Genomic DNA, 25,754 nt, shown 5'->3' with positions numbered 1-25,754 from the left:
ACGGGTGCACAATATTCTTTTTTGCTGTGCTTCTGTTTTTCTAAACCTGTGGTTTCGTTTGAATAGGGAAATTGGTTCTGCGGCTAATTCCAAGATTTCAGAGGTACTCTGGATTCAAACATAGGGCTCCATGATTCTGTGATGAGAGGACCGACGACACGCACACATATTCTGAAGGCTCATCATTAATCAGTTGCACGAACATGCCATTTTTCTTATTTATCCTTTTATTTTCAGCAGGAACTTCACATTTCAGAAGAGAGAGTTCTTGTAAGTTCTTCAGAATAACAGATAGGAGGCCAGTTTTCCGTTTAATCACAATTACTTTGGTCGCAATTATGACTTTTTATCTCATAATTTAGAGTCTTTGTCACAATTATGACTTGTGTAATTTTGACTTTATAAACAATCATTTTAATAATTCATATTGCATTTTTATCTCATAATTATGACTAGTATTGTCATGATATTGACTTTTTATAATAAGATAGGGCCTATATAATAATAATAATATCTATATCTATATCTCAGTTTTGAGTTTTATGCCATAATTTACTTTTTGTCAATTATAACAGTCATAATTGACTTTTTATCTCATAATTTAAATTTTTTTAATGACTTTTTATGTCATAATTATGACTTAGTATTGTCATGATATTGACTTTTTATAATAAGATAGGGCCTATATAATAATAATAATAATATCTATATCTCAGTTTTGAGTTTTCTGTCATAATTGACTTTTTGTCAATTATAATAGTCATAATTGACTTTTTATCTCATAATTTCAAACTTTTTGACAGAATTTCGATTCTCGAAATATTTTTTTTATATTTATAGTTTTTTTGTTTTTGTCAATTTTGAGTTGAATTGATTGATTTTGTTGATCAGTTTTTTTTATTAAATTTTTATTCAAATGACTTTTGTCATCATTTTTAACTTTTTGTAAAGAATGTGACTTTTTTATCATAAGGACAAGTCATATTTTTTTCTCATAATTATGACTTAGTATATCAAAATGTTTGACTATCTCATAATTGTTATACTATATCTTTTGACAATTTTTGACTTTTTATCTCATAATTATGGCTTAGTATCTCATAATGTTGACTTTTTATGTCATAAGTAGACTTGTCATAATTTACTTTTTATCTCATAATGATGACTTAGTATCTCATAATGTTGACTTTTTTATGTGTCAGAAATGGGTTTCTATAAATAGCATGGTTTACAAAACAGTAAATGTGATCATGTATAGGTTATTCTAGCAGAGTTTTTCAGCAGGGTCTTGTAGTTTTTCGTTTGTGAGCTTGTAACTGGAGGGAAGTATGGAATAATTCTTGCAGTGTTAGTCATCCAGTGCCTCTGAGACAAAACAGACTCAGTCCCCCCTCATTTAGACCCCTTCCATCCCTTTTTTTCCCTCTGTTCCTTTCTCTCCTTTTTAAGGAAATATGCAAGCGTCGCCAAGAAACATGGAAAAAACACAAAACGTCGCTGTTTCACAAGCACTGGTTATTCTGCAGAATTTCAGCTGAAATGATGTTTCCTCTCTGCTAACTCCACAGTGCATGTCACTGCACACAGGTGCTTGACATCAGAAGTTTTCCAGAGAAACATTTCAGCTAATCAGATAATGGTCCAGAGTCCAGGCTGTCTCCCAAAGCTGTGTTCATCAATATTGCTTCATTTCTGCACCTTTGAAATCTCTGGCTAATCTAATGCACATGATTTAAAGTGTCAGATTGAAGACCCTGCATAAATCATATTACATGTAAAACAGGATGCCAAAAGTCTTAAATTATATACTATTTGAGATGGATTTTAGACGTGAACATTATGCATGCATGCTAATATTTCCCACTATTTTCCCACTAGAAAAACATATTTTTACATTTTCATTAAGAATTTTTGCCTTGTGATTTTTTCATTTTTATCCACTTTTTTTACTACGATATAGCAATGAAAATATTAAGTTAAAATGAACATAAATTCAATACAACAAATCCTAACATCATGTGTACTAAAAACTAAACTATCGTTTACATTAATGAGAATTTGGAAATAAATGTGTCTAACTATCAGGAAGATACGTAACATAAATCCGTTACATAAACGTTATGATAAAGTTTTTTTCTGAATGTTCCTTGAAAAGTGATTATATATATTTTTTGGCTTGGTTATACGAACATTGCCTTTTATCATTTTTCAAACATTATGAGAACGTAACTTTAGAATTTTCCTTAAACATTCTGAAACTAGTAACGTTAAAAAAAATGTTAGACGAACATCCAACCAGATCATAATCATCGTTTCATAAAAATAAAAAACATTTAATAAACAATGTTTAAATAATGTTTTGTGCTAACATTTCAAAAACATTATTAAAGATCAGATAACTTTGAACAAACGTTCTATAGTTACTGTTCATAATGAGAGAACCTTGCCAAAACGTCAGCCAAAATTCGGAGAGAATTTCCTGTTAGCTGGGTTACTGAAAGGTACTTTCAGATTATTAGCAAAGTTCATGCTTTTAGAGCATAGTATAAGCATGCAACAGCTAAAATTGTTGCAAACTGCACAAGCAGAATTGAGAAACATTCACATGTTTGGATACAAGGCAGTGCTGAAAAACAGGGTGATAGAGATTCTAATACCACCCAGACAGACATTAAATTAAGAAAAAGGAGGTAAAGTCCTAATTGCTTTCATCTGCTAGTGGTCTGGACTGAAGTATGAAGAGCTCAAGGTCACATGCGACTGAAACAGATTTGACTGTGTTTGCGCTTGATATACAGTGCATTTAAGCATGCATACAAACATGCCACACACAAAGTGTAAGTGAAAGGGTAGCAAAAAAGGATGAAATCCAGCTGGAAGTTGTTGTTATTCTTTTGTGTGTGTGTGTGTGTGTGTGTGTGTGTGTGTGTGTGTGTGTGTGTGTGTGTGTGTGTGTGTGTGTGTGTGTGTGTGTGTGTGTGTGTGTGTGTGTGAAATTGTAAGTGGGTGGGTGAGAGAGAGAGAGAGTGCATGCACATCTGTGAGTTTATGAGTGTGGCCATGGAAATATATGTGTTTTAAGTGTGTGTGTGTTTGTTACTGTTTGATACTCTGACTTAACAAATAGCAGATATACTAATTTAGAATCCTCCTCGGACTCCTGGCATCAGTTTCATGTTTATTTAGCTTAAATGCCTTATAAAACAGTTCCTTTTGTTTTAATTGCCCTGTTTTATTCCACACAAAACAAAACAAAAGGAGGCATCTTTGTACATTTGCATTTGACACAAACAAAATTAGGAAAAATTACACAAATTATGTAAGAAAATGTTATGCTTTTTCCACCATAGCAACAATCATAATATAAACACTTTTACATTTTATGAGGAATTTAAAGGGGTGCTATAATGCCCTTTTCACAAGATGTGAAATAAGTATTTGATGTCCCCAGAGTGTGTATGTTAAGTTTTAGCTAAAAAAAATTATATAGCATGTTAAAATTGTCACTTGTTGAGGGTTAGCAAAAACCACATTCTATATACACTCACCTAAAGGATTATTATGACCACCATACTAATACTGTGTTTGACCCCCTTTCGCCTTCAGAACTGCCTTAATTCTACGTGGCATTGATTCAACAAGGTGCTGAAAGCATTCTTTAGAAATGTTGGCCCATATTGATAGGATAGCAACTTGCAGTTGATGGAGATTTGTGGGATGCACATCCAGGGCACGAAGCTCCCGTTCCACCACATCCCAAAGATGCTCTATTGGGTTGAGATCTGGTGACTGTGGGGGCCATTTTAGTACAGTGAACTCATTGTCATGTTCAAGAAACCAATTTGAAATGATTCGAGCTTTGTGACATGGTGTATTATCCTGCTGGAAGTAGCCATCAGAGGATGGGTACATGGTGGTCATAAAGGGATGGACATGGTCAGAAACAATGCTCAGGTAGGCCGTGGCATTTAAACGATGCCCAATTGGCACTAAGGGGCCTAAAGTGTGCCAAGAAAACATCCCCCACACCATTACACCACCACCACCAGCCTGCACAGTGGTAACAAGGCATGATGGATCCATGTTCTCATTCTGTTTACGCCAAATTCTGACTCTACCATCTGAATGTCTCAACAGAAATCGAGACTCATCAGACCAGGCAACATTTTTCCAGTCTTCAACTGTCCAATTTTGGTGAGCTCGTGCAAATTGTAGCCTCTTTTTCCTATTTGTAGTGGAGATGAGTGGTGCCCGGTGGGGTCTTTTGCTGTTGTAGCCCATCCGCCTCAAGGTTGTGGGTGTTGTGGCTTCACAAATGCTTTGCTGCATACCTCGGTTGTAACAAGTGGTTATTTAAGTCAAAGTTGCTCTTCTATCAGCTTGAATCAGTTGGCCCATTCTCCTCTGACCTCTAGCATCAACAAGGCATTTTCGCCCACAGGACTGCTGCATACTGGATGTTTTTCCCTTTTCACACCATTCTTTGTAAACCCTAGAAATGGTTGTGCGTGAAAATCCCAGTAACTGAGCAGATTGTGAAATACTCAGACCGGCCCGTCTGGCACCAACAACCATGCCACGCTCAAAATTGCTTAAATCACCTTTCTTTCCCATTCTGACATTCAGTTTGGAGTTCAGGAGATTGTCTTGACCAGGACCACACCCCTAAATGCATTGAAGCAACTGCAATGTGATTGGTTGATTAGATAATTGCATTAATGAGAAATTGAACAGGTGTTCCGAATAATCCTTTAGGTGAGTGTAGATCAGTGGCAAAAACGCACCGTTTTTGTGTGTGTCCCTTTAAATGCAAATGAGCTGCGAGGGCGGAGCTTCAACAACTTGTGTCATTTTACCTCACACAGACATGCACTGAAAATTTCAACAACTTTTAGCCTTTTATGTTCAAACTGGAGTCAGACAAAGATGGAGAGACTCCAGAAGAAGTGACAACATGTAGACAACATTTCTGAATGGTTAGTTGATGAATTTATGTAGCTTTTGTGTAGCTATCTTCTAGTCATTGATTAGCATATTCTGTCTTGATAATCTATAAATCGCGTTCCCGGGGGCGGGGTTTATGTAAATTTTAGGGTTGGTGATTTCACTAACCGTGGTGTAGTCCCTACCAGTTGTTTGTTGTAGTCCTTAAAAAGCAATTTCTTTAAAAGAAGATATCTCCCTTTGCTTTGAACTTTGAGCGTTGTAACTTTGCAGATGTTGTTTATGCTCAAACAGCAACATTACACACTAACCCATGTCCACACTAATACGTTTTTGTTTGAAAACGTATATTTTTCTCTCCGTTTTGGCCTTCTGTCCACACTGAGACGGCGTTTTTATTAATGAAAACGAAGCTTTTTGAAAACGCACTCCAAAGTGGATACATTTGAAAACGCCGTTTTCACGTTGTAGTGTGGACTGTGAAACTGGATGTATTTAAAAACGATGACGTAAATTTAGTCATGTGACGCATATTGTAGGCTACAATAGATATTCATGTTTATACAGTATTGTGCCTGTTTTGTGCTATTCACTTTCACACTGTTGCTAAAAAATATTCTACATTGCACACTCTTCATATCACAGTCCTGCAAGACGACAGAATTTACTCACATTTGCTGTCCTGCGGCAATACATGAGAGCAGTCACCAAAAATGGTGAAATATTTTACTAAATAAAATGATCCTGTCAGAAGAATTGCGCGATAACTTTATTTTTCCATCTGAATCATATCAGTGTTATTATAATCTGATTGATTTACACTGAAGGCATGGATCAAGCTAGAAGAACTTCTTTTGACATCAAAGCAACCACGGGCATTATGGTGGTGAGATTGGCATGTGCAAGAACCACTCACAGTTTCTTCAGAAAATAAAAATCTTTTTTTTTCAGTTAGTTTCCATCTCTCTTCCTCCTGCATAAAGAGTTTTCTGTGCTGCTTTACTGTCTTTTGCAACCTGGGTCAAGGGGGATATTTGTGCAAGTGATATGAAATTCCGTGGAACTTTGGAAAGGATGTGGAAGATCTTATTTTCTTTCTCTATTCTCTCTCACTCTCTTGGTAGCTTTTCTCTCTCAGGGGAAATCCCAAATCCAGCCACAGCCACCCCCTTCTCTCTACCCAGCCGTACAGGACACATGGCAGACGATCAGTAATTTCCTCTTCTCGTGTGGCATCATATGAATGTATGCTTTTGAGGATTATAGTAGTTTTGTGTGCTTATTTTTTGTATTATGAGCAGTTCTGTGTTTACACACATTGAGCAGGAGTGAGTTATTTACTGGGTGTGCACTTACTCATGTTTATGGGAAAGTTTACTGGAATATGAATGTTTATGTAGATATCTTTTGGTGTATGTGACTCACTGGACTGCATGGCACATGCTCTGTCAGATGCCTACAATTGGAAATACCTTCTTATGCTTGGCTATGTAATTGACTATGGAAATGCCTATGGCTGTAACCATGGTCACAGAATAAATATATATATATATATAAAACACCTTGGTAAAGCTCATGAAGCCTCTCAAGAGTAGGCTATGTCCAAGTCATATTTCTCCCCCCAAAAAAAAAAAAAAAAAAAAAAAAATGAAATAAAAAGTAGGCTATATCTTGCATATATGAAAATTAAAAAATTCTTGCTATTCTGATATTATTTTCATGACACATTCATTATTTTGAAGTAGCTTTTTCCTTACTGTAATGCAAAATCATCTCATTCTCATCACTGTATTATGAAGAAAAATTGATATATAATTCACATGGTTATCATTCACGTTTTCACGTTAACTTTCACATGTTAAAGGTATGGGCCCCATCCAAAACACATGAACGCGCACAGCCAGAGCAAACAAAAGCGCCGTGAGAGACGTTTGAAAATACATTTCAAATACATGAAAATACATACGCCGTTGACAGGCAGGCAGGACATTGAATCATTGCATTCGGACCGCATGCAATGATTGGATAAACATTTTAAGGTTACAGATGATATAGCCTACATAAATTTAAACCAATTAATTTAGCAGTTGCTATCAGGATGTGAAGAGACTTTCAACCAGCATAACAAAACAAGCATAGGCTACTACACTGAAAATAATTAGTATTTGGAATACCTGCAGAGATAATATTGCTATATAGACGACAACATTTGATTATATATATAGGTGTGTGTTTGTGTGTGTGTGTGTGTGTGTGTGTGTGTGCGCGTGTTATTCAATTAAACTTGAGAACAGAGTATTTGAAGTCTTTATTAATAGCCTACACCTGGCTGTGTTTTTCCCATTAGCATTCTCTGCAAATAGAACTCAAAAGACGCATAATGTCTGTTTCCTTTGAAAATGAACTATGGTCATTCTGCCGACGGATGTTTCTGCCATCATGTGCGTTTCATTAAAGCACTTCCACAGAAGAAAATTGCCATATGAGAGTTCCTGCGAATCCATTAAAACAATAGGCTACATCATTTCTTAACAAAAAATATATAATTCAATGATAAATCCTTACTCCGGTCTTTGTAAACATGTGTGGGTGATCCACACAACCCCCTCATCTTATCACCAGATATCCATCAAAAATCATGAGGAGTGGGTGTATAGTCCATCAGTGTGGATGCACAGCGCCGCCATGCGGACAGAATAGGCACTGCACAGATGCTCGGTCCTCTAGCGCTGATGAAGGAGGGACCAGACTTCTGTTCAAGGAGGGAGAAGCGCAGAGGAAACTTCTCCTGCAGCTTGGCTTCACTTCACTCCCTTATTTTGGACTTTATTCTGATTTCTGCTTTACCCAGTTCGGAATGTATGCTTGATAACCCTAAACATAAATCAGCGCTCGAAAAGTTCTTCAGATTTTCGGATCTTTGGTGGGTAAGTGAAGACTAACTTTTCTGTAACTTTGGCAGTGCGTTTCTGTCCCTGATGAGTGGAAGTAATGCTCAGGCACTTATGCTATCACTTTGCTGCACATTGTTCAGTTATTCAGTGAACTGTAAATTCTCACATAAATTCTCCATGGTTCTTATATTTGCTGAAAAACTATTTAGTGCATGCTGCATTATTATTGATTCCATAATTCTGTGTGAGTTGCATACGCTTATTCAAGTCATTTAATGTCGTAGATCGTCCTATAGATAACATATGTGTGCTGTTATTCTGTTTAATTGATTTTAAAACTTATGTTAGATGATGGGAATACGCATGTGTTTATATTATGACTAGCCTATATTTCACATATGTCAAATTGTCAAGTGGGCCTGAAATACCTGAAGTTATGGTGTAGCCTAATCAGTATGATTAACAAACAGACCTTGAAAACCTAATGTAAATGTAATGCATTTGCAATATATGAATCATACATATTTACAATACTTGATAATTCATCATGTCATAATCACCTGTGCTATTTGGATGTAAGCAGGAATAGCATTGGCTAGAGGCCATATTTCTGTTTTGTTGCCTATTTTATTTTAAACCATGCAACCATGCACATTTGAACAAATGTGAAGGCCTAGATTAGATAATTGTTTGTAAAACATTTAACATTTAAACATTTAACATAGTAGTTTTAATGGAAGATGCTTTTTTAGTAGTTAGTCTGAATTGGCATCTGACAAATAAGGTCCAGAATGAATATGAACTCATCTGTTTTCAACTGTTCAGAACACTAGCAAATAACTCTTTCATCTGAGACAAAAGTTGTCTTACTTCAGGGGACAAATGGGGGATTTGAAAGTCACTTTGAGTCATTTTTGTCTTATTTGAGACATTTGATATATACTGTGCAATTGTTTGGATCGATTCAGAAATCTATATAAATTAATATTTTTATTTAATCTTTATACAGTAATTGCAAAGACCGTGATTGGTCCGTTTTGATCAGCGCAGAGAAAAGTAACGGGCGTATGTTTGGCGCTTCAGCAGCAGCCTGGTCAATAATTCACACACAAATGCACTGAAATGCATTCCATTGAAAACACAGAGTAAAAAGTTCAAATAACCTAGGATAATTATTATTGAGTCTATGGAGACAATTAGAAACAACTTCCGGTTGCCTATAAGCCACTCCCTTATTTAAAGCTTAAGCTAATATATTGCCCACCCACAGTGCCCGCCCACTGGAAGTATTTTCCCCAATGGGATTTCATTTGTAAGATTTATTTGGAAATTTTTTGACTTAATTGAGGGGCTGCTTACACGACACCATTTTCAAATAAAATTTGTGTTTTGGGGGGTTGAAAGTGCTTACTTTTGAAAACAGGATTCTAAGTGCAAGTTTTAAACTTTAACCATTATTGTCTCCATGTAAACTACAAAAACGCAAATTTGTGAAAACGGAGACATTGATGATGTGATCAGTCTGTAGGTTTGTAGTTTTTATTTACAAAGTGACATCGCCAACTACTGGCCTGGCAGCATAATAATAGTTTATAGAGTTATAAGCTATGAACCAAACCAACCAGCTACGAGGTGAATCACAACTTTGATTTGAATCAACAACAAAAAAATCGGACAAAAACAAGATATAAGACTGAGAACGGCTTTAATAATATAAGAGAAAGAACTATAATCCCATGAAGCATTGCAAATGACATAGTCGAATTAAAAACAATGCAGAAATAAATCAATACTATTGATTTAAAGATGTTGATTATATATAGAAACAATATATTTTATGTCTATTGCAAAATATGCATATTATGCATATCAAAAATATACTAAAATCTATTTGAAGACACTATCATGTTTTGTTCTACAACACACAGTCCTACCTCAAAAGTTTTTAAGTTGTAACAAGTCACTAAATAAGTTCTATAATGGTTGTCTGATTTGTCAAGCATGTAAATCACAACTTTATGGGAGTTGTAGTCATTATTTAGCAATTTGTTAGCAACTTCCATTTTAGAAACTCTTCAAAATTGAAGTTTGAGGTAGGACTGTGTGTAATGTTGTAGAACAAAACATGAAAGTCTCTTCAGGTAATGTTAGCCACGATCCTTATTTTACTCATAACCTAAAACTCATGACTCAAAATGCTAATTCTCTTCTGGCCTGGGTTTTAGGACTACAAACTGAACAGCTCTATTGCTAATTTCCAAATGGAATTTTCTGAACTGAATTGAATTTGAAGTGGATTTGAATTGAGGAAGCAAACAGGAACAAGGACTAACATTTGAATTCATGGAAGTAGATAATAATAAATTCATAAAGTTTCAATACATGGAATTTTAAACAAGGAAAGGGAAAGTTTGTCAAGACAATCTTTGAATGTTGTGGTGAACACTTCATTTCCCAGAATGCCATCGCCTCTTGAATTTCCTCCTGTCTTTCAATTTTCAATTCAACTTCTCATGGGTGTGTCCAACTCATGTTTCCATTTGTCACTTAACTCTGTTTGAGCATTTTCAAGGGCACTTCTATAATATATTTGACACAAATCCAATTATATATTATAAAATACATTTCTTAAGAATTTCTTAATAAAATAAATATTGATCATTTGGTGTAGTTTAGCTGTTTGTATGCCCCTATCAGAAATAGGATAGTGCAACTGGACTGATGCAAAAGATACACTATGCGAAACTGAATTTATATAGCTTGTTAGTTCATAATTTCATGAATGTGCATCAGAGTAGCCTACTTTAATTTAACATTCCACACATTCCCCAACTTATGGCACTGCAGAAACATATTTTTTGCCCTCTTGTAAAAGTGCGCTTTATAAATGTCTGTTTAGGAAGGAGAATGAGGATGATGAGACTATCGATCCTCCTCCTCTTGTTTGTGGCCGGTCACACACAGGGCCAGACTCCAGGCACTTCTTGCTCAAGTGAGTAAATGCTTGCTTTAGTAACCGATTAATCTGCTTTATTATAATATGAATGTATTATTTCATTGCTCATTTCACATATGTTTTATTTAACAATATGGATGGACATATTAATTGATCAAAAGTGGCATTTATAATGTTTGTTAGATTTGAAATCATTTCTATTTCAAAAGAAATGCTGTTTTTTTTTGTTTTTTTTACTTGCATCTGAATTTTATTAAAGCATCCTAGGAAAAATAAATCACAGGTTCCACAAAAATATTAAGAAACTATTTTCAACAGTGATAATATCAGCTTTGCCATCACAGGAATAAATTACATTTTTAAATATATTAAAATAGAAAACAGTTATTTTGATTTTTTTTAAATAATATTTCACAATATTACTGTTTTTGCCGTATTTGTTATCAAATAAATGATAAACTTCTTTCAAAAACGTTAAAAAAAATCTTTACTGTCAATTGCTGAATAAAAGTATTAATTTCTTTCAAAAAATATATTTGATTACACTTTATTTTAAGGTGACGTAGTTACATTGTACTTACTCAAGTACAATGTACTTGCACAGAGTACTCAGTAATATCAATTAACTAGGCTACATGAACTTACAATAAAATTACAGTTAGGGTTTGGTTTAGGTTTAGTAATAATGCATAATTTACTGTTATTACTAAAGTAAGAACATGTAGTAACGTGTAACTACGTCACCTTAAAATAAATTGCTACCAAATATTTTTCAGGATTCTTTGATGAATAGAAAGTTTAAATAACAGCATTTATTTTAAATATAAATGTTTTGTAACATTATTAAATTTTTTACTGTTACTTGTGACCAATATAGACTCAAATAAGAAAGTTTAATTTCTTAAAAAATTAAATAAATACTGACCCCATACTTTTGAACGGTAGTTAGAGCTGCACGATTAATCGTTAAAAGATCGCAATCTAGATTCAAACACCCATGCGATCTTATTCCTAAACGATAACAATTTGCCTGTGTCTATTAAACCTTTGACAAAATCACAGCATTGAAATCCGAGTCAGAGAGAGCAGTTGTTACATACAGTATAGGTATGAAACAGCTTCCTTTTCAACCACACACGTTATTTTTGTGTTACATGAATTCAGATGATCACATAAGTACTGGGATAAAATTTTATTGTTCGGATATAAACACTGATGTCTACAGAACCGATCAAAATAGAGCAAATCACCTTTTGAAAGTAACTTGGCGCTTTAAAAAACAATTGTATCGTTTTGTCACTAGGTGGTGACAGGTGAAATGTATTTGTCATTGAATAATTCACTCATGAGATTTGTTAAAAAATGCTGTTCATCTAGTAATGAAACAAGTAAGGTAGTTACATTTACATTTATTCATTTATCAAAAGCGACTTACAAATGAGAACAATAGAAGCAGTTAAACTAACAATAGGACAACAATATGCAAGTGCTATGACCCCAGTTTAATCTAACGCAGTGCATGTATGAAAGTTATGAGTGAGTCATTGAATCATTCATTCTTACTGATTCAAATTAAAGAAACATTTTTAAATAGACTGCAGCAATTAACATTTTGTCAAAACCTCTAGTACATGATGTTATTTTGTTAAAGTTGTCTGTTCAGAATCGTGAAACATTTAGAAAAAAAAAACGTGATTCTCAAGTTATCCAGAATCATGCAGCTCTAACAGTAGCATTTTTTTTTAACAAGTATAACAGTTTTTTTTTTACATTATTTCATGTTGTTTTAGTGACTTGTGTTGCTGTGTGTGTGTCCTGTCCCTCCAGAACCAGTCGAGTGCCCAATCGACCTGTACTTTGTCATCGACACATCTGAGACCATAGCTCTGCAGGAGAACCCACCTGGCAGCTTGGTAGAAAGCATCAAACAGTTTACCGAAGTCTTCGCTAGGAAACTAGAAGACGTATTCTACAAAAATTCAGTTCAGATTAGGTGGTCTGTTGGAGGCCTTCACTTCTCCCAGCTGCAGGAGATCTTCAGCCCTGTCACCAATAAGAATGAATTCATCAGGTTGCTCAAACCGATCAAATACCTGGGCAAGGGCACTTATATCGACTGTGCCATCACCAACATGACCCAACAACTCGTCAACTCTCCAACCAAACCCGATGCCAAGCGCTTCGCGGTGGTCATCACAGATGGTCACGTGACAGGAAGCCCATGTGGTGGGATCAAAGTGGCGTCGGAACAAGCACGCGATAAGTTCATTAAGCTCTTCGCTGTCGCATCGTCTAGGAACCTGGAGGAGGCGGGACTCAGGGAGATCGCTAACTCGCCGGCAGGAGTTTATCGTGATAAATTCATGGCGGTTGATCTCACAGGAGTGCGGCCTCTCTTAGTGACATCAACAATCGACCGCATTTATGACACAATGGTAATGCAATGCCTTTCAGTGGCATAATAATCTGAAATTATGATACTGGGTCATTTTCAGATGAAAAATAAAATAAGAAATAAGAGATTTAGTATTTTAATAATCTTCCTTTGGTCTTGTTCTCTCTTACAGCTTCATCTGGCTTATCAAGAGGTGAGATCCCTATCAGTGTACTGACATCTATTGATTTCAATTTTTTTTTTTTTATTGAGTGCCAACATGTTGCATCACTTTCCTTAGAGGGGTTTCCTCATTAGGGGTTTTTGACAGCGATGCCGAGGAACCATTTTTGAGTTTGTTCTTCAAAGAACCATATTTTTTCAAACATTTGAATGGTCTAAAGAACCTTTTTCCAATATATAGAACCTTTTTGTGCAATGGAAAGATTCCATGAATGTTAAAGGCTCTTCATGGTACCACCAATGCCAATAATGAATTGTGGCTGATAGGTCTACAAAGGTTTTCTGTAATTTTTCCAAAAAATATAATAGAATTGGTTTAAAGCATCTGGACTTTTATTGTCCTCCTCATAGATTTATCAAATAACTGACTAAACATCTTTAAACAACTTCTTTTAAACATCATAATATTCCAGTGCTACTCTGCAAAATGTTTGGAGACTCCAGGCCCTCCAGGTCCACAAGGACACAGGGGACAGAAAGTGAGTATCTCAAAGAACTATAGTAAAAAAGACTCAAATCTTAAGTAAACAAGTAATTTCACCGCTGTTTAAGACTTGATCATGGTGCCTTGATTATTACAGGGAGCTAAAGGAGATAACGGTGACCCTGGCCCTAAAGGTCAACGCGGACGTCCCGTGAGTACAAACCAGTTCTCATGAAAGCATGTGGTAAAATACTGCACTTCAATCAAAGACTATACTAAACATAATTTGTATTCAGTGAATGCTATTTGTATTAACTCATGTCAAAACCTACAGGGAGATCCAGGTATTGAGGGACCCATTGGACATCCTGGACATAAAGTAAGTTCTTCACATTCCTCGTGTGCAATGAAATGTCTAGTCATAGACCAATATATATTCAGTTATTATATGACATTATTGGCATTAACTGATAACCATATTTGCTTAGCTGATTACCAGAAAGGAAGGAAGGCTCAGACAGCCTTGACAATATATCATTAGTCGTTTTTTTTGTGTTATATATTGTGTTAAATACTCAGTTAAGTTCAAATGTTGTGTACATCTAAGTAGCTATCATTAAAATACATTGAAATTGCACTTGAAATGTTCAATTTACTTGTTGTAACCACCCTACTGTTTCTTTTCTCATTTAGGGAGAGCCTGGTATCAGAGGAGAAAAGGTAAGATTTGTTAGATCTGATAAATATGGTTGGCATATTGATAATGTACCAAAAACTTACTTTTGTTTATATGGAAACGATCTGTTTTTAGGGAGAAATTGGAACACAAGGGAAAAAGGTAAGTTTCTCATAACAATCACTTATCACTTTATATTTTCTCTGAATTCAGAATCTTCCATGCAGCATGTATTTTGAAATATTTACAAAACATTTTTATTCTAATAGGGTGTTGCAGGAATATCTGGCCGCAATGGAACGGATGGGCAGAAGGTTAGTTATGGTATATGTGGGGTAGACTCAGTGGCGTAGCGGATGGGCACGCACTGCGGACGGGTCATTGGACTGTCAAAATATACATCAAAATAATACAAATTTAAATAAAAAAATAAATAAAAATGTCTGGGTTTTTTTTTTAACAGGGTAAAATTGGCAGGATTGGCGCTCCTGGCTGCAAAGGTGACCCGGGTGACAAGGTATGTGAGTCTTTTCTTTTGAATATCTGTTACTTAAGTTATACAAGGTGTTTAATGTCAATTAATGAATGTGTCTTTCACAGGGTCCTGATGGCTATTCTGGAAGTGTTGGAGAATCTGGAATTCCAGGGATTTCGGGAGAAAAGGTACCTGATAAATTACAGAGAAAAATAAAATTGACATTTAAAAGCCAATATTTAGGCGTTTTAGTTGGAAGTGTGATGGTTTCTCACTTTGTTCTCAGGGTGATCCAGGTCGTCCAGGAAGACCAGGTCCACCCGGCCTGGCTGGAGATCCTGGACCCAAAGTAAGATCTCCTAACCACAGAGATTACATTAATATTGCCTATCAAACATTTTGTAATGTACTCTCTGACACCCCCTACAGGGAGAGAGAGGAAGCCCTGGATCGCCTGGATATCCTGGCCAGAAAGGATCTCCTGTAAGTATTTGGTTTGATTAATGTTTTTATTTTAATTTTTACACTCTAAATTAATTTTGATATGATGTTATAGGAAATTTTATTTTGTTTTATAGGGGATAGCTGGAGGACTTGGACCTAAAGGCGACCCTGTGAGTAATAGTTTTTGGACATGTAAAACTTACAGTAGGTTGACCTGTGTAAGAATTGTAATATTTACCATTGCATTTTTAGGGAAGAAGAGGAGAATTTGGATCTAAAGGCAGCTCTGGACCTAATGGGCTAAAAGGAGACAAGGTCAGTGTTTGGGTTCACTGAAAATAATGAAAAAAGGTATAGTAAGTAGCTCTTTTCCTGTTGTAAACTCAGATTACATGAGGGGAGACAATATTATTTTAATGTAATAATAATTTTATCAGTATCCTAGATGATTCATTGAAATATTTATAACGTTTGACAGGGTGAATCAGGTCCTGAGGGACCCAGGGGTCTTGCTGGGGAAGTCGGCAGCAAAGGATCCAAGGTAATTTGGTGATTTGGTGAAAAAAAGAGATTTGTATCAGTTTTAAGGTGGTCATGATTAAACAAATATATTTGGTTTTGGTTTTGTTTCTAACTTCTAGGGTGATAATGGACTTCCAGGACCAAGAGGCCCACCAGGAGTTCCTGGAGAAGCAGGCAGAAATGTAAAAAAAGAAGAAATACATAATTTCTCTTGTTAAATCAAAAAATGTCAAGTCATATTTTCCTCACAGTACACATTGACTGAAAGTGTGTTTCTTGTTGTGTCACTGCCCAGTCAGCTGATTAACTTATTTAAGCTAGAATTGGTAATGAACATGTTATCTCCATTATAGGGTTCCCTTGGTGACCCAGGTGATTCTGGCCCTAGAGGTGAGCCTGGCCCCCCAGGACTAAAGGTACATCACACACACACACACACACACAAAAAGTCTAATCGTTTTAAAATGGTAATGCTACAATGCTTGCTTGTCTATTATAAAAACAAAATGTTGCTTCTCTTGCCATAGGGTGATATTGGCAGACCTGGATTCAGCTATCCTGGACCAAGAGGACCTACGGTACTGTAGTTAGTCAAATTTGTACTTATATTGAAAGTGATTTCAGTTCACAGAGCTTTAGATCACATTAGAGTTTAACATTTTGTAAAATACAAACTGTTTTTCCAAGCCTTATCAACATTATTTCTGCCATATATTAATATATTATATAATATATATTTGTTCTACAGGGTGACAGGGGTGATAAGGGTGGACCTGGACCCAGGGGAAGTAGAGGAGACTGCGGACCAAAGGGCGACCCAGGTCCAAACGGAACTCCAGGAGAGTCGGTAAGCAAATTGACTCATTTTACCTGCACTTTAGCTGTTCAGAAATAATTGGCATGAAACGGAAGTCTTTTCTTCTTTATTGTAACGTATATTCGAGAGAAACGGCTTCTCGAACAAGAAAAATGTTGGGTGGGTCTTGATTTTGTCCATTGGGTACTGATTGGATGGTTGTGGTTTGCTATTGGTCATTTTATGTGAGTCACAGGTTGGCCCGCCCCCAAGTTATTTTGATTAAAGATTATGAGGGCACATACATTTTTTTTTAATAATGATGTGCACGGATAAATCATTTTTTTAAAAACTGCAATATTCCAATAAAAAATAAGAATTGTCCATTTTGATTTCATGGTGACTTGAAAGTCAACACGAAATTCCTTTTCCAACCAATTTTACTTTCTTAATATATATTAATAATAATAATTATAATAAAAATGATAATATTTCTTCATTGTGTTTCAGGGAGAGCCCGGACCCCTAGGAGAGCCTGGACAAAGGGGGCCTAGAGGAGATGGAGGAAGAGATGTAAGCTTACTTTTTAGTGCATATTGATATTTAAAGGATGGAATATTTGATCTATTCAGAGCTTAAATGGCAACATCAGTGCAATTAATATTAAACAATTTTAAATGATGTCCTTAACAGGGTGACCCTGGACCAGAGGGAGACCCTGGCCTTACTGTAAGCATTAACATTCCGTTTTTTTTCTAATTAAATAGCACATAATTACGTTAGGGATGAATGTTGAATCCATTTTCTCAGGAATGTGATGTCATGAACTACATCAGAGAGACCTGTGGATGCTGTGGTAAGATTCTTATAACTTTTCAGTAGAGATGAATGGATATCTACAGTATATTTCCTTTTGTCACACAATTTTCTTGTTCGTTTCAGATTGTGAAAAGAGATGTGGTGCCCTGGATATTGTGTTTGTGATTGACAGCTCTGAGAGTGTAGGGTTGACCAACTTCACCCTGGAGAAGAACTTCGTGATCAATACCATCAACAGACTGGGCTCAATGGCAAAAGATCCCAGTTCTGAAACAGGTGAAAAGACATCATTGTGTTTCTGTTTGTCTGTTAATGGCAAAATTACAATCCGAATCAGCTTTTAAATACATTTAGTAACAATGCAGAGGTGGTTCAATTTAATCAAACAAAATTTGTGTTTGGTAAATTTCTAAGGAACTCGAGTCGGCGTTGTCCAGTACAGTCACAACGGAACATTCCAAGCTATTCGCCTCAACGACTCCAAGATCGACTCTTTGTCCGCCTTCAAAGATGCTGTGAAGAAGCTCGAGTGGATCGCTGGAGGAACGTGGACGCCTTCCGCCCTGAAGTTCGCCTACGATAACCTGATTCGCGACAGCCGTCGTGCGAAGGCTAACGTCACAGTGGTTGTGATCACGGACGGCCGGTATGACCCCCGTGATGATGACAAACTGCTCAATTACCTCTGCACGGACACCAGCATTGACGTGAATGCCATCGGTATTGGTGACATGTTCGACCAGCCGGAAGAGAACGAAAGCCTGAAGTCCATCGCTTGCAGAAAAGATGGAAGGGTCATGGGCATGAGGCGTTTCGCCGACCTGGTCGCTGAAGATTTCATCGATAGGATCGAGAACGTACTCTGCCCAGGTAAGTCTCGTGACCTGGCCTGACTGTAGTCAAGTTTTTATGTCTTCATATCCAAGATTGTAATAATAGAGCTTTCTTTTCTTTTCTTTTCTTTTTTGTATTAGATCCAGTGATCGTTTGTCCAGATCTTCCATGTAAAAGCGGTAAGTGTTCCTTCCTAATTTGTCCATTCCCAAAACATGAAGGTTCCTAATTCTTGAAAAGACATTCTGAATGTTTTTGTTTCAGCCAAGTCAATGTATCCCAAAAATACCTACATTTTATTAATTTTCTTCTTTACCTTATTGTTTTTTAATTGCCTTTTTCACAGACTTTGGATGGATTTAAATAGAAGCGAAGATACATACAATGTGTTATTTTTGCATAATTGTACTATTATAGTATTTATTAATATTTTGAATTAGTTTTTGTTTTTATATATATATATATATATTTTATTATTATTATTTAAATTTCAGTTTTTGTAATTTTTTTGTGCTGTTGTCATTTTGTATATATTTTTTTTATTTAGTTTTCATTTATTTTTATTTCAGTTTCCAATTTAGTATTTTTTTAGTACTTTAAAAATCATATTTATTTCAGTTCGTTGCCAAGGCAAATTTTTTAAATGTCATTTTAAGATACATTTTTTCATCTAATACTAATATTTATACCAAAAAACGATTTTTAATTGTTTTAGTTACCAATAACAACACTGCATACAATATTATTCATGGCCAATTATTGTCAGCCATTATATTATGCTAATATAAAAAAAGAACCTCAGGTTGTATTTGGCCTATTGAAGCCATATTAATAATGTTTTCTCTGCAAAATAATAAAATGCACATCGAGTAAATGATCAACATATTCATGAAGGTTACTTTTATACATTAACGATCCAGTGCACATAACAAATGATATACATTTGTTAGGTTATGCATCTCAAATGTATATGTTATATATATTGTTATGTGTGATAACCAGCCCAGTCGCACAAGGGGAATGTCACTGTAGCACCGTTTGCATAAACTAAACATGGCAGTGGGAACTTTTTCACCTTGTATTGATTCTATATAGAATGTTAAGTACAAAGTTGCTGTTATACAAATGCAGTTAGTAAGTTTTCTTTTTCTTTTTTTGAAAGAAATTAGTACTTTTATTTTGCAAGGATGCATTCAATTGATCAAAAATGACAGTAAAGACATTATAATGTTACATTATAATGTTACAACAGAGTTCTATTTGAAATAAAAGCTTTTGAACTTTCTCTTCATCAAAGACTCCTCAGAAATCACGGTTTCCACAAACGTATTAAGCAGCAGCACAACTGTTTTCAGAATTTATAATAATAAGAAATGTTTCTTGAGCACCAAATCAGCATATTAGAATGATTTCTGAAGGATCATGTGAAACTGAAGACAGGAGTAATGATGCTGGAAATTCAGCTTTGGATGGATTTTGAATGGTAATAATACTACTGTTTGTACTGTATTTTTGATCAAATAAATGCAGTCCTGGCAAGCTCTTGTTCAAAAACAAGTACAAATGTGCAATGCCTACTGTAGTCAGATTTAGGCTATTTACTGTATAAATGAGCTGATTTTTTTTGTCATGTACTGTATGAATGACATAAACATTTGTACAATATCAAACTACTACCAGGCTACTAAAATCATATATGAAATCAATAATAAAAAAAAATGTCTCATGGAAAACATCAACAAATCATTAAAGGATAACAGAGGCTCAAGGAATCCACCGCACTGAGGTAAAAAGTTATCTGAACATTTTAGTTGTGTGTAAACAGTCATTGAGTGACATTTCCTTTTGAGCGTGTCAGCTAAACGCACAATGATCAGCGCAACAGTTATCAAAATAAAAACTCAAATCAATCAAAACAGCATCTAGAGGGAGCCAGTTGCTAGGCCCCTAAAACTATTGTTTCAACACTCACTTGCAGATGATGCCCTTGCAGAGGAGTGGAAGGACAGTCCCATCCCAACCACTGTACTAAGCATCTCAGACTTAATGAACAATCTACAAGAGGCCAAACACCCTGATACCTACACCAAGGCTGTAGCTACATTGGCTTACGCAGCCCAGATGGCTAAACAGACCCCTGAACCTGACAAACAGAGATGGACCGATCTGTTCATTGACTCGTTTAGATTGATCTATTCTGACATGGGAGACCCAAACATAGCTCTTGGCTTGTGTTAGGAAGCATGGGATTGGGCATTTCCCCCAAAAATTTAATTGGTAGCTTGACTAAAAGGATACAGTAGGAAGCACTTGGCCTCGCTGTAGAATTGTGCTTAATAATAATAACAGTTAAGTAAAAAGCTAGCTGGTCTATGCATGAATGTAGTTTTTGCGTTAAAAGTAATCGAATGCAGTTGCTGATACCTCTCTTAAAGATGCAGTTTGCAAGAAACTAGCATGTTAGCATCATGGCCAGTTAACAAAAACTTCAATTCTTTGCTAACCTCTGCTAAGAACAATTCCCTGCTACAAAAATGTGAAATGGCAACCTTTGCCTCTTGACATTGATGCCTGCTGCTCTGTAATAATTGTTTGCATTCAAATTTGCAAATTAAGAGAATAGATGAACAGATTTTTCAACACTTTGCTTGCATAGCATGCTATCATTGTCTTACCCTAGTTAGCTTGAATCCTCAGGGTTTCTAGGATTTGAAGGAATTTTTAATGTTTTTTTCTTCTAAACAATGAAAAAGAAAATTCTGTCATCATTTACTCAATCTCATGTTGTTCCAAACCTGTATGACTTTCTTTCTTCCATACAATGAAAACATATAGTGACCAGGGGCTGTAAAGCTCTAGAAAGGAAAATAACAACTCCATAAAAGTGTCTTAAAAGTAGTACATGAAAAGAAGGTCATAAAGGTTTGAAGTAACATGTAATGATGACAGAATTTAATTTTTTGGTTGATCTAGCATCTGTACATTAATGAACAATTCATTTTGATTCTAAATTCATTTCAGTTTTGCACTTTGCACATTAAAGGGATAGTTCACTTTGAAATTAATTTTTGATATGTTTTAGCTTACCTCAAGGGCATCCAAGATGTAGGTGTCTTTGTTTCCGCAGTAGTTTCAATTTTGATACTTTTAGGTCAAACCGTTCTTGTCTGTCAGTCATATAATGCAGGTCTGTGGTCACTGTCTCAAAACACAAGCACAGAGTCCAAATAAAAACAATTCCCCATCGTCCAAATGAAACAATTTCCCATCATAAGTACACATTGATGGCCTAAGACACGAAACGAGCGGTTTGTGTGAGAAAACGAACAGTATTTATATAGTTTTTAGCTCTTGAAAACAGCACACGTCCAAATGGTCTGACGGCGCGGGCGAGTATAGATGTATACATAGATGTCGCCTTGGCTACGGTTTCGTTCCAATGAACTGCAGTAGCGAAGGCGACATCTAGTGTATACATCTATACCCGCATAGATATATACACTAGATGTCGCTTTGCTACGGTTTCGTTCCAATGAACTGCAGTAGCCAAGGCGACATCTATGTATACATCTATACTCGCCCACGCCGTCAGACCATTTGGACGTGTGCTGTTTTCAAGAGCTAAAAACTATATAAATACTGTTCGTTTTCTCACACAAACCGCTCGTTTCGTGTCTTAGGCCATCAATGTGTACTTATGATGGGGAATTGTTTCATTTGGACGATGGGGAATTGTTTTAATTTGGACTCTGTGCTTGTGTTTTGAGACAGTGACCATAGACCTGCATTATATGACTGACAGACAAGAACGGTTTGACCTAAAAATATCAAAATTGAAACTACTGCGGAAACAAAGACACCTACATCTTGGATGCCCTTGAGGTAAGCTAAAACATATCAAAAATTAATTTCAAAGTGAACTATCCCTTTAAGAGGTCAGTAGCTTCTCATAGGTTGGAAGCTTTTTACTACTGCTTTACCATTGTTGACCTTCAAATGCCCACTATATTGTACACAAATAATTTGTATGATGATCAATTGAGAAATTTTTTTTCTACATTGCTTTACCAATGTTATAGCATTCAGTTTTAATCTTAAAAAAAATATTTTAACAAAGTTTCTTTTTAAATTTATTAAGCATATTTCCTAAATAATTGCCCCCAAGAGTTAATCTGATTTTTAGGCAACAGAAATCTTTAGAGAGTATATCATTTTAAAAGTATGTACTGTAAAACGGCAGTTCAGTCATTGTAGCCTCCTTATATAAACGTTAATGGCCATTTATGTGACATTTATTGCATGATTGTTGATTATCTCAGTGATATTTATACAGGTTGAAAATACACATCAATGTGAATTAGCCATGTACATCTGAGTGAAAAATATATATTTCTGAGCTATATGGACTATGCACAATTCAGTGAGAATATTTTTTCAGTCTGCCATTATGGTAAATAATGAGTTTTTTCTTGGTAATACAATTATGTATATATCAAGTATTATATAGGCCCTATATATATATATATATATATATATATATATATATGACACTGTATATCAGAAATGTGCAATGAAAAAATGGCAAGCTCTCGGACTGCAAGAATGCAAAATTGAATTATTTGTAACAAATAAATATCTTTAGCAATGAAATTATTTCTAGGTTTATTTACTTTTAAATGAACTTTAACATTTTGTTCTGCACAATTAATAAAACAATCGGTGCATTCAAAATCACATACTGAGTAGGTACTACATTTGAATTTGAATTTACTTCGCAATCATTAAAAAAGTGCATTCTATATAGTATAAATATGGGTAGTATGAATTCAATTTGGACATACTACATCCGACATGTTGTTACTGTCACGTGACCTACCAGTCACGTCACTTCACTGCCAATCATAAATCCTCTCCCGTGGCCTCATGGGATAGTAAAGTGTTCATCGAAAGGGCACTTCAAAATCTTGGTGGAAGTAGTAGGTCATCCGGGTACTTTTCGCCTACTGTTTTTTGAATACTATGCATTCGGACATACTACTCCGCTGCCGTACTGTTTTTCGCATACTATATAATAGCGAAGTATTTGATTTCGATGTTTATTCAAGAATTTTTTATTGGTCCAATTCAAGCTTGAAGTACCACCTAAATCCAAAGCATGACAACCTAGATAATCATTGCTGTTTTTGTATTTTATAGAGCCAGCCGTAGCCAGTTGCATCCAGCGGCCGGTTGATATCATCTTTATGCTGGATGGCTCGGAGCGCATGGGTCAGGAGAATTTCCGCTATGCACGCGAGTTCGTGGAAAATGTCGCTAACCGCCTGTCCCTAGCCCGGGGAGATGACGATGTACGTAACGCCAGGGTGGCTCTTCTGCAGTTTGGCGATGAAAACCAACACCAACTGGCCTTCAAACTTACCAACAACTTCACGGTCATCGCTGATGGCCTGTCCAACATGAGGTACCTGGATTCTACTTCCAATGTGGGAAGTGGTATTATCTACGCCGTCGACAACATTGTGGGCTCCCGATTGGCTAGACGAAATGCCGAGCTGTCTTTCGTCTTCATCACTGACGGGGTCACCAACAACAAGAACCTGGAGGAAGGCATTAGCTCAATGCGCAGGGTAGAGGGCGTTCCCACGGTGATTGCCATGGGCAGCGATGTCGACAAGGAAATCCTGGCAAAGCTTTCGCTAGGAGACCAGACGGCCATTTTCAGGGGTCAGGATTTTGGCCGTTTGAACAAAGCCAGCTTTTTTGAGCGATTCGTCCGGTGGATCTGCTGAGGGATAGGGTGGGTTTTTAGTGAAGGGGGGGATTGGTGCGTCATAGGGTTCAGCACAATGCTCAGAGTAGAACGGATGCATTTTATCCACCCCAGACGGCAACATAGTGTCGGATCTGGGCCGACACTATGTTGCTGTCTGGAACACTAAATCTATGCAGTTTAAGCACTTATATTGTGGCAAAAGTGCATAAAATGCATATCATTATAGCTGAACTGACAACTTCGGAAGACCTTAGCAAGAATGCAACTCTGTCATCTGCCTGAACTCAATGATGCACCAGTGGAAATGGGTTTTGGGGACAGGAAGACACTGCAGTAAAACCAAGAGGTCAAGTTACTAGTAACACTCCAAAGATTATGTGCTGAATGTGTATTTTGATAAAATTGCAATTGTAGTTTTTTTTTGTATTTTCATGCTGAAAGGCCTCTAGCTTCATTTTTGTTTGATATATTCCTCAACACAAGGTGCTAAACCAGAGTAAGACTGGAGTCATTTTCCTGTATATCATTATCAGGTGCACATTGGTAAAAAGTGCACTAATCCAGGGGTACAAGAAGTCGACAAATACACTTGCCACAATATTTCTGTATCACTTACCTTTATGTCTAAAAACATTGTTACATTTTTAAGCCATTGACTTAAAAAGGGCCTGCAGTAGCTAAAATAAATTGATGCCACCTACCACAACACATGCACTCTTGATCCAACACATGCTATAGGAGTCCAGTGTTTTAGGTTAAATATTTGCTTATAGTGAAATATAGAATGTTTCTTCACCTACATTTTAATGTAAAGAACAATTATAAGACTATTAGCACTGCAATCAGTCATTTATTTCCAAGAACCACAATTTGACATGCTGTTTGAACACTTGAATGAATATTTCCATAATTGCTGTCAAACTTAAATTTTAGTACAATAAATCAAGCTGTGGTAACACAACTGAGGCGTCTGTGGTTTTTGTTCAAGATACAATATTATGTCAGTGTCACTTTGTTTAAATTCTATTCTGTTCTATTCTATTCTACCCTAGTATATTATCATGCTGTTCTATTCTTACTATGTTCTTTTCTGTTCTATTATAAATGATATTCCATTCTATATAATAGAGAATATTATATTACTGCTTATTAGCATTGTTAGTAGTAGATTGCTGTTGACTACTGTATAACAGGTGGTTGGATGATTGCTTCCACTAGACTGTAAAACCTTCTTATAATGTGGTATGATTGATTCATGTTCAAAAGTTTGGGGTCAGTAAGATTATTTCATGTTTACAAGGAAGCCAAACATTTTTTAAATGTTTTTTAAAGAAGTAAAACCGTTAAATATTATTAACATTTTAGATAAATGTTTTCTATTTTAATATATTTTAAAATGTAATTTATTTCTGTGATGCAAAGCTGAATTTTCAGCAGCCATTACTGCTGAAAACATGATCCTATTCAAGTCACATGATTCTTCGGAAATTGTTCTAATATGCTGATTTTATATATATATAAATATATATATATATATATAGTCTTGCATTTTTTTGTAAATATAAATGTATATATTCTAA

The 25,754-nt window shown here is 35.7% G+C and overlaps 1 protein-coding gene across 1 annotated transcript; it reads left to right on the top strand.

Moving 5' to 3' along the window:
- Positions 1–7,676: 7,676 nt before the first annotated feature.
- On the top strand, positions 7,677–25,135 carry col6a2 (collagen, type VI, alpha 2; the record flags this gene model as incomplete). The annotated part of the gene is given in 30 exon segments (XM_084394621.1): positions 7,677–7,746; positions 7,749–7,784; positions 7,787–7,867; positions 10,738–10,830; positions 12,622–13,229; positions 13,362–13,382; positions 13,825–13,890; positions 13,993–14,046; positions 14,170–14,214; positions 14,529–14,555; positions 14,647–14,673; positions 14,781–14,825; positions 14,975–15,028; positions 15,112–15,174; positions 15,273–15,335; positions 15,416–15,469; positions 15,565–15,600; positions 15,683–15,745; positions 15,909–15,971; positions 16,072–16,134; positions 16,306–16,368; positions 16,480–16,530; positions 16,701–16,799; positions 17,259–17,321; positions 17,442–17,477; positions 17,559–17,604; positions 17,691–17,843; positions 17,982–18,437; positions 18,542–18,580; positions 23,598–25,135. Coding segments are annotated over 30 exon segments (3,231 nt in total). The 3' UTR covers positions 24,191–25,135.
- Between the last annotated feature and the right edge of the window lie 619 nt (positions 25,136–25,754).

The sequence above is a fragment of the Rutilus rutilus genome, assembly GCF_951802725.1.
Source record: "Rutilus rutilus genome assembly, chromosome: 22".
NCBI lineage: Eukaryota > Metazoa > Chordata > Actinopteri > Cypriniformes > Leuciscidae > Rutilus > Rutilus rutilus.
This window is presented reverse-complemented; position numbering and strand designations above follow the sequence as displayed.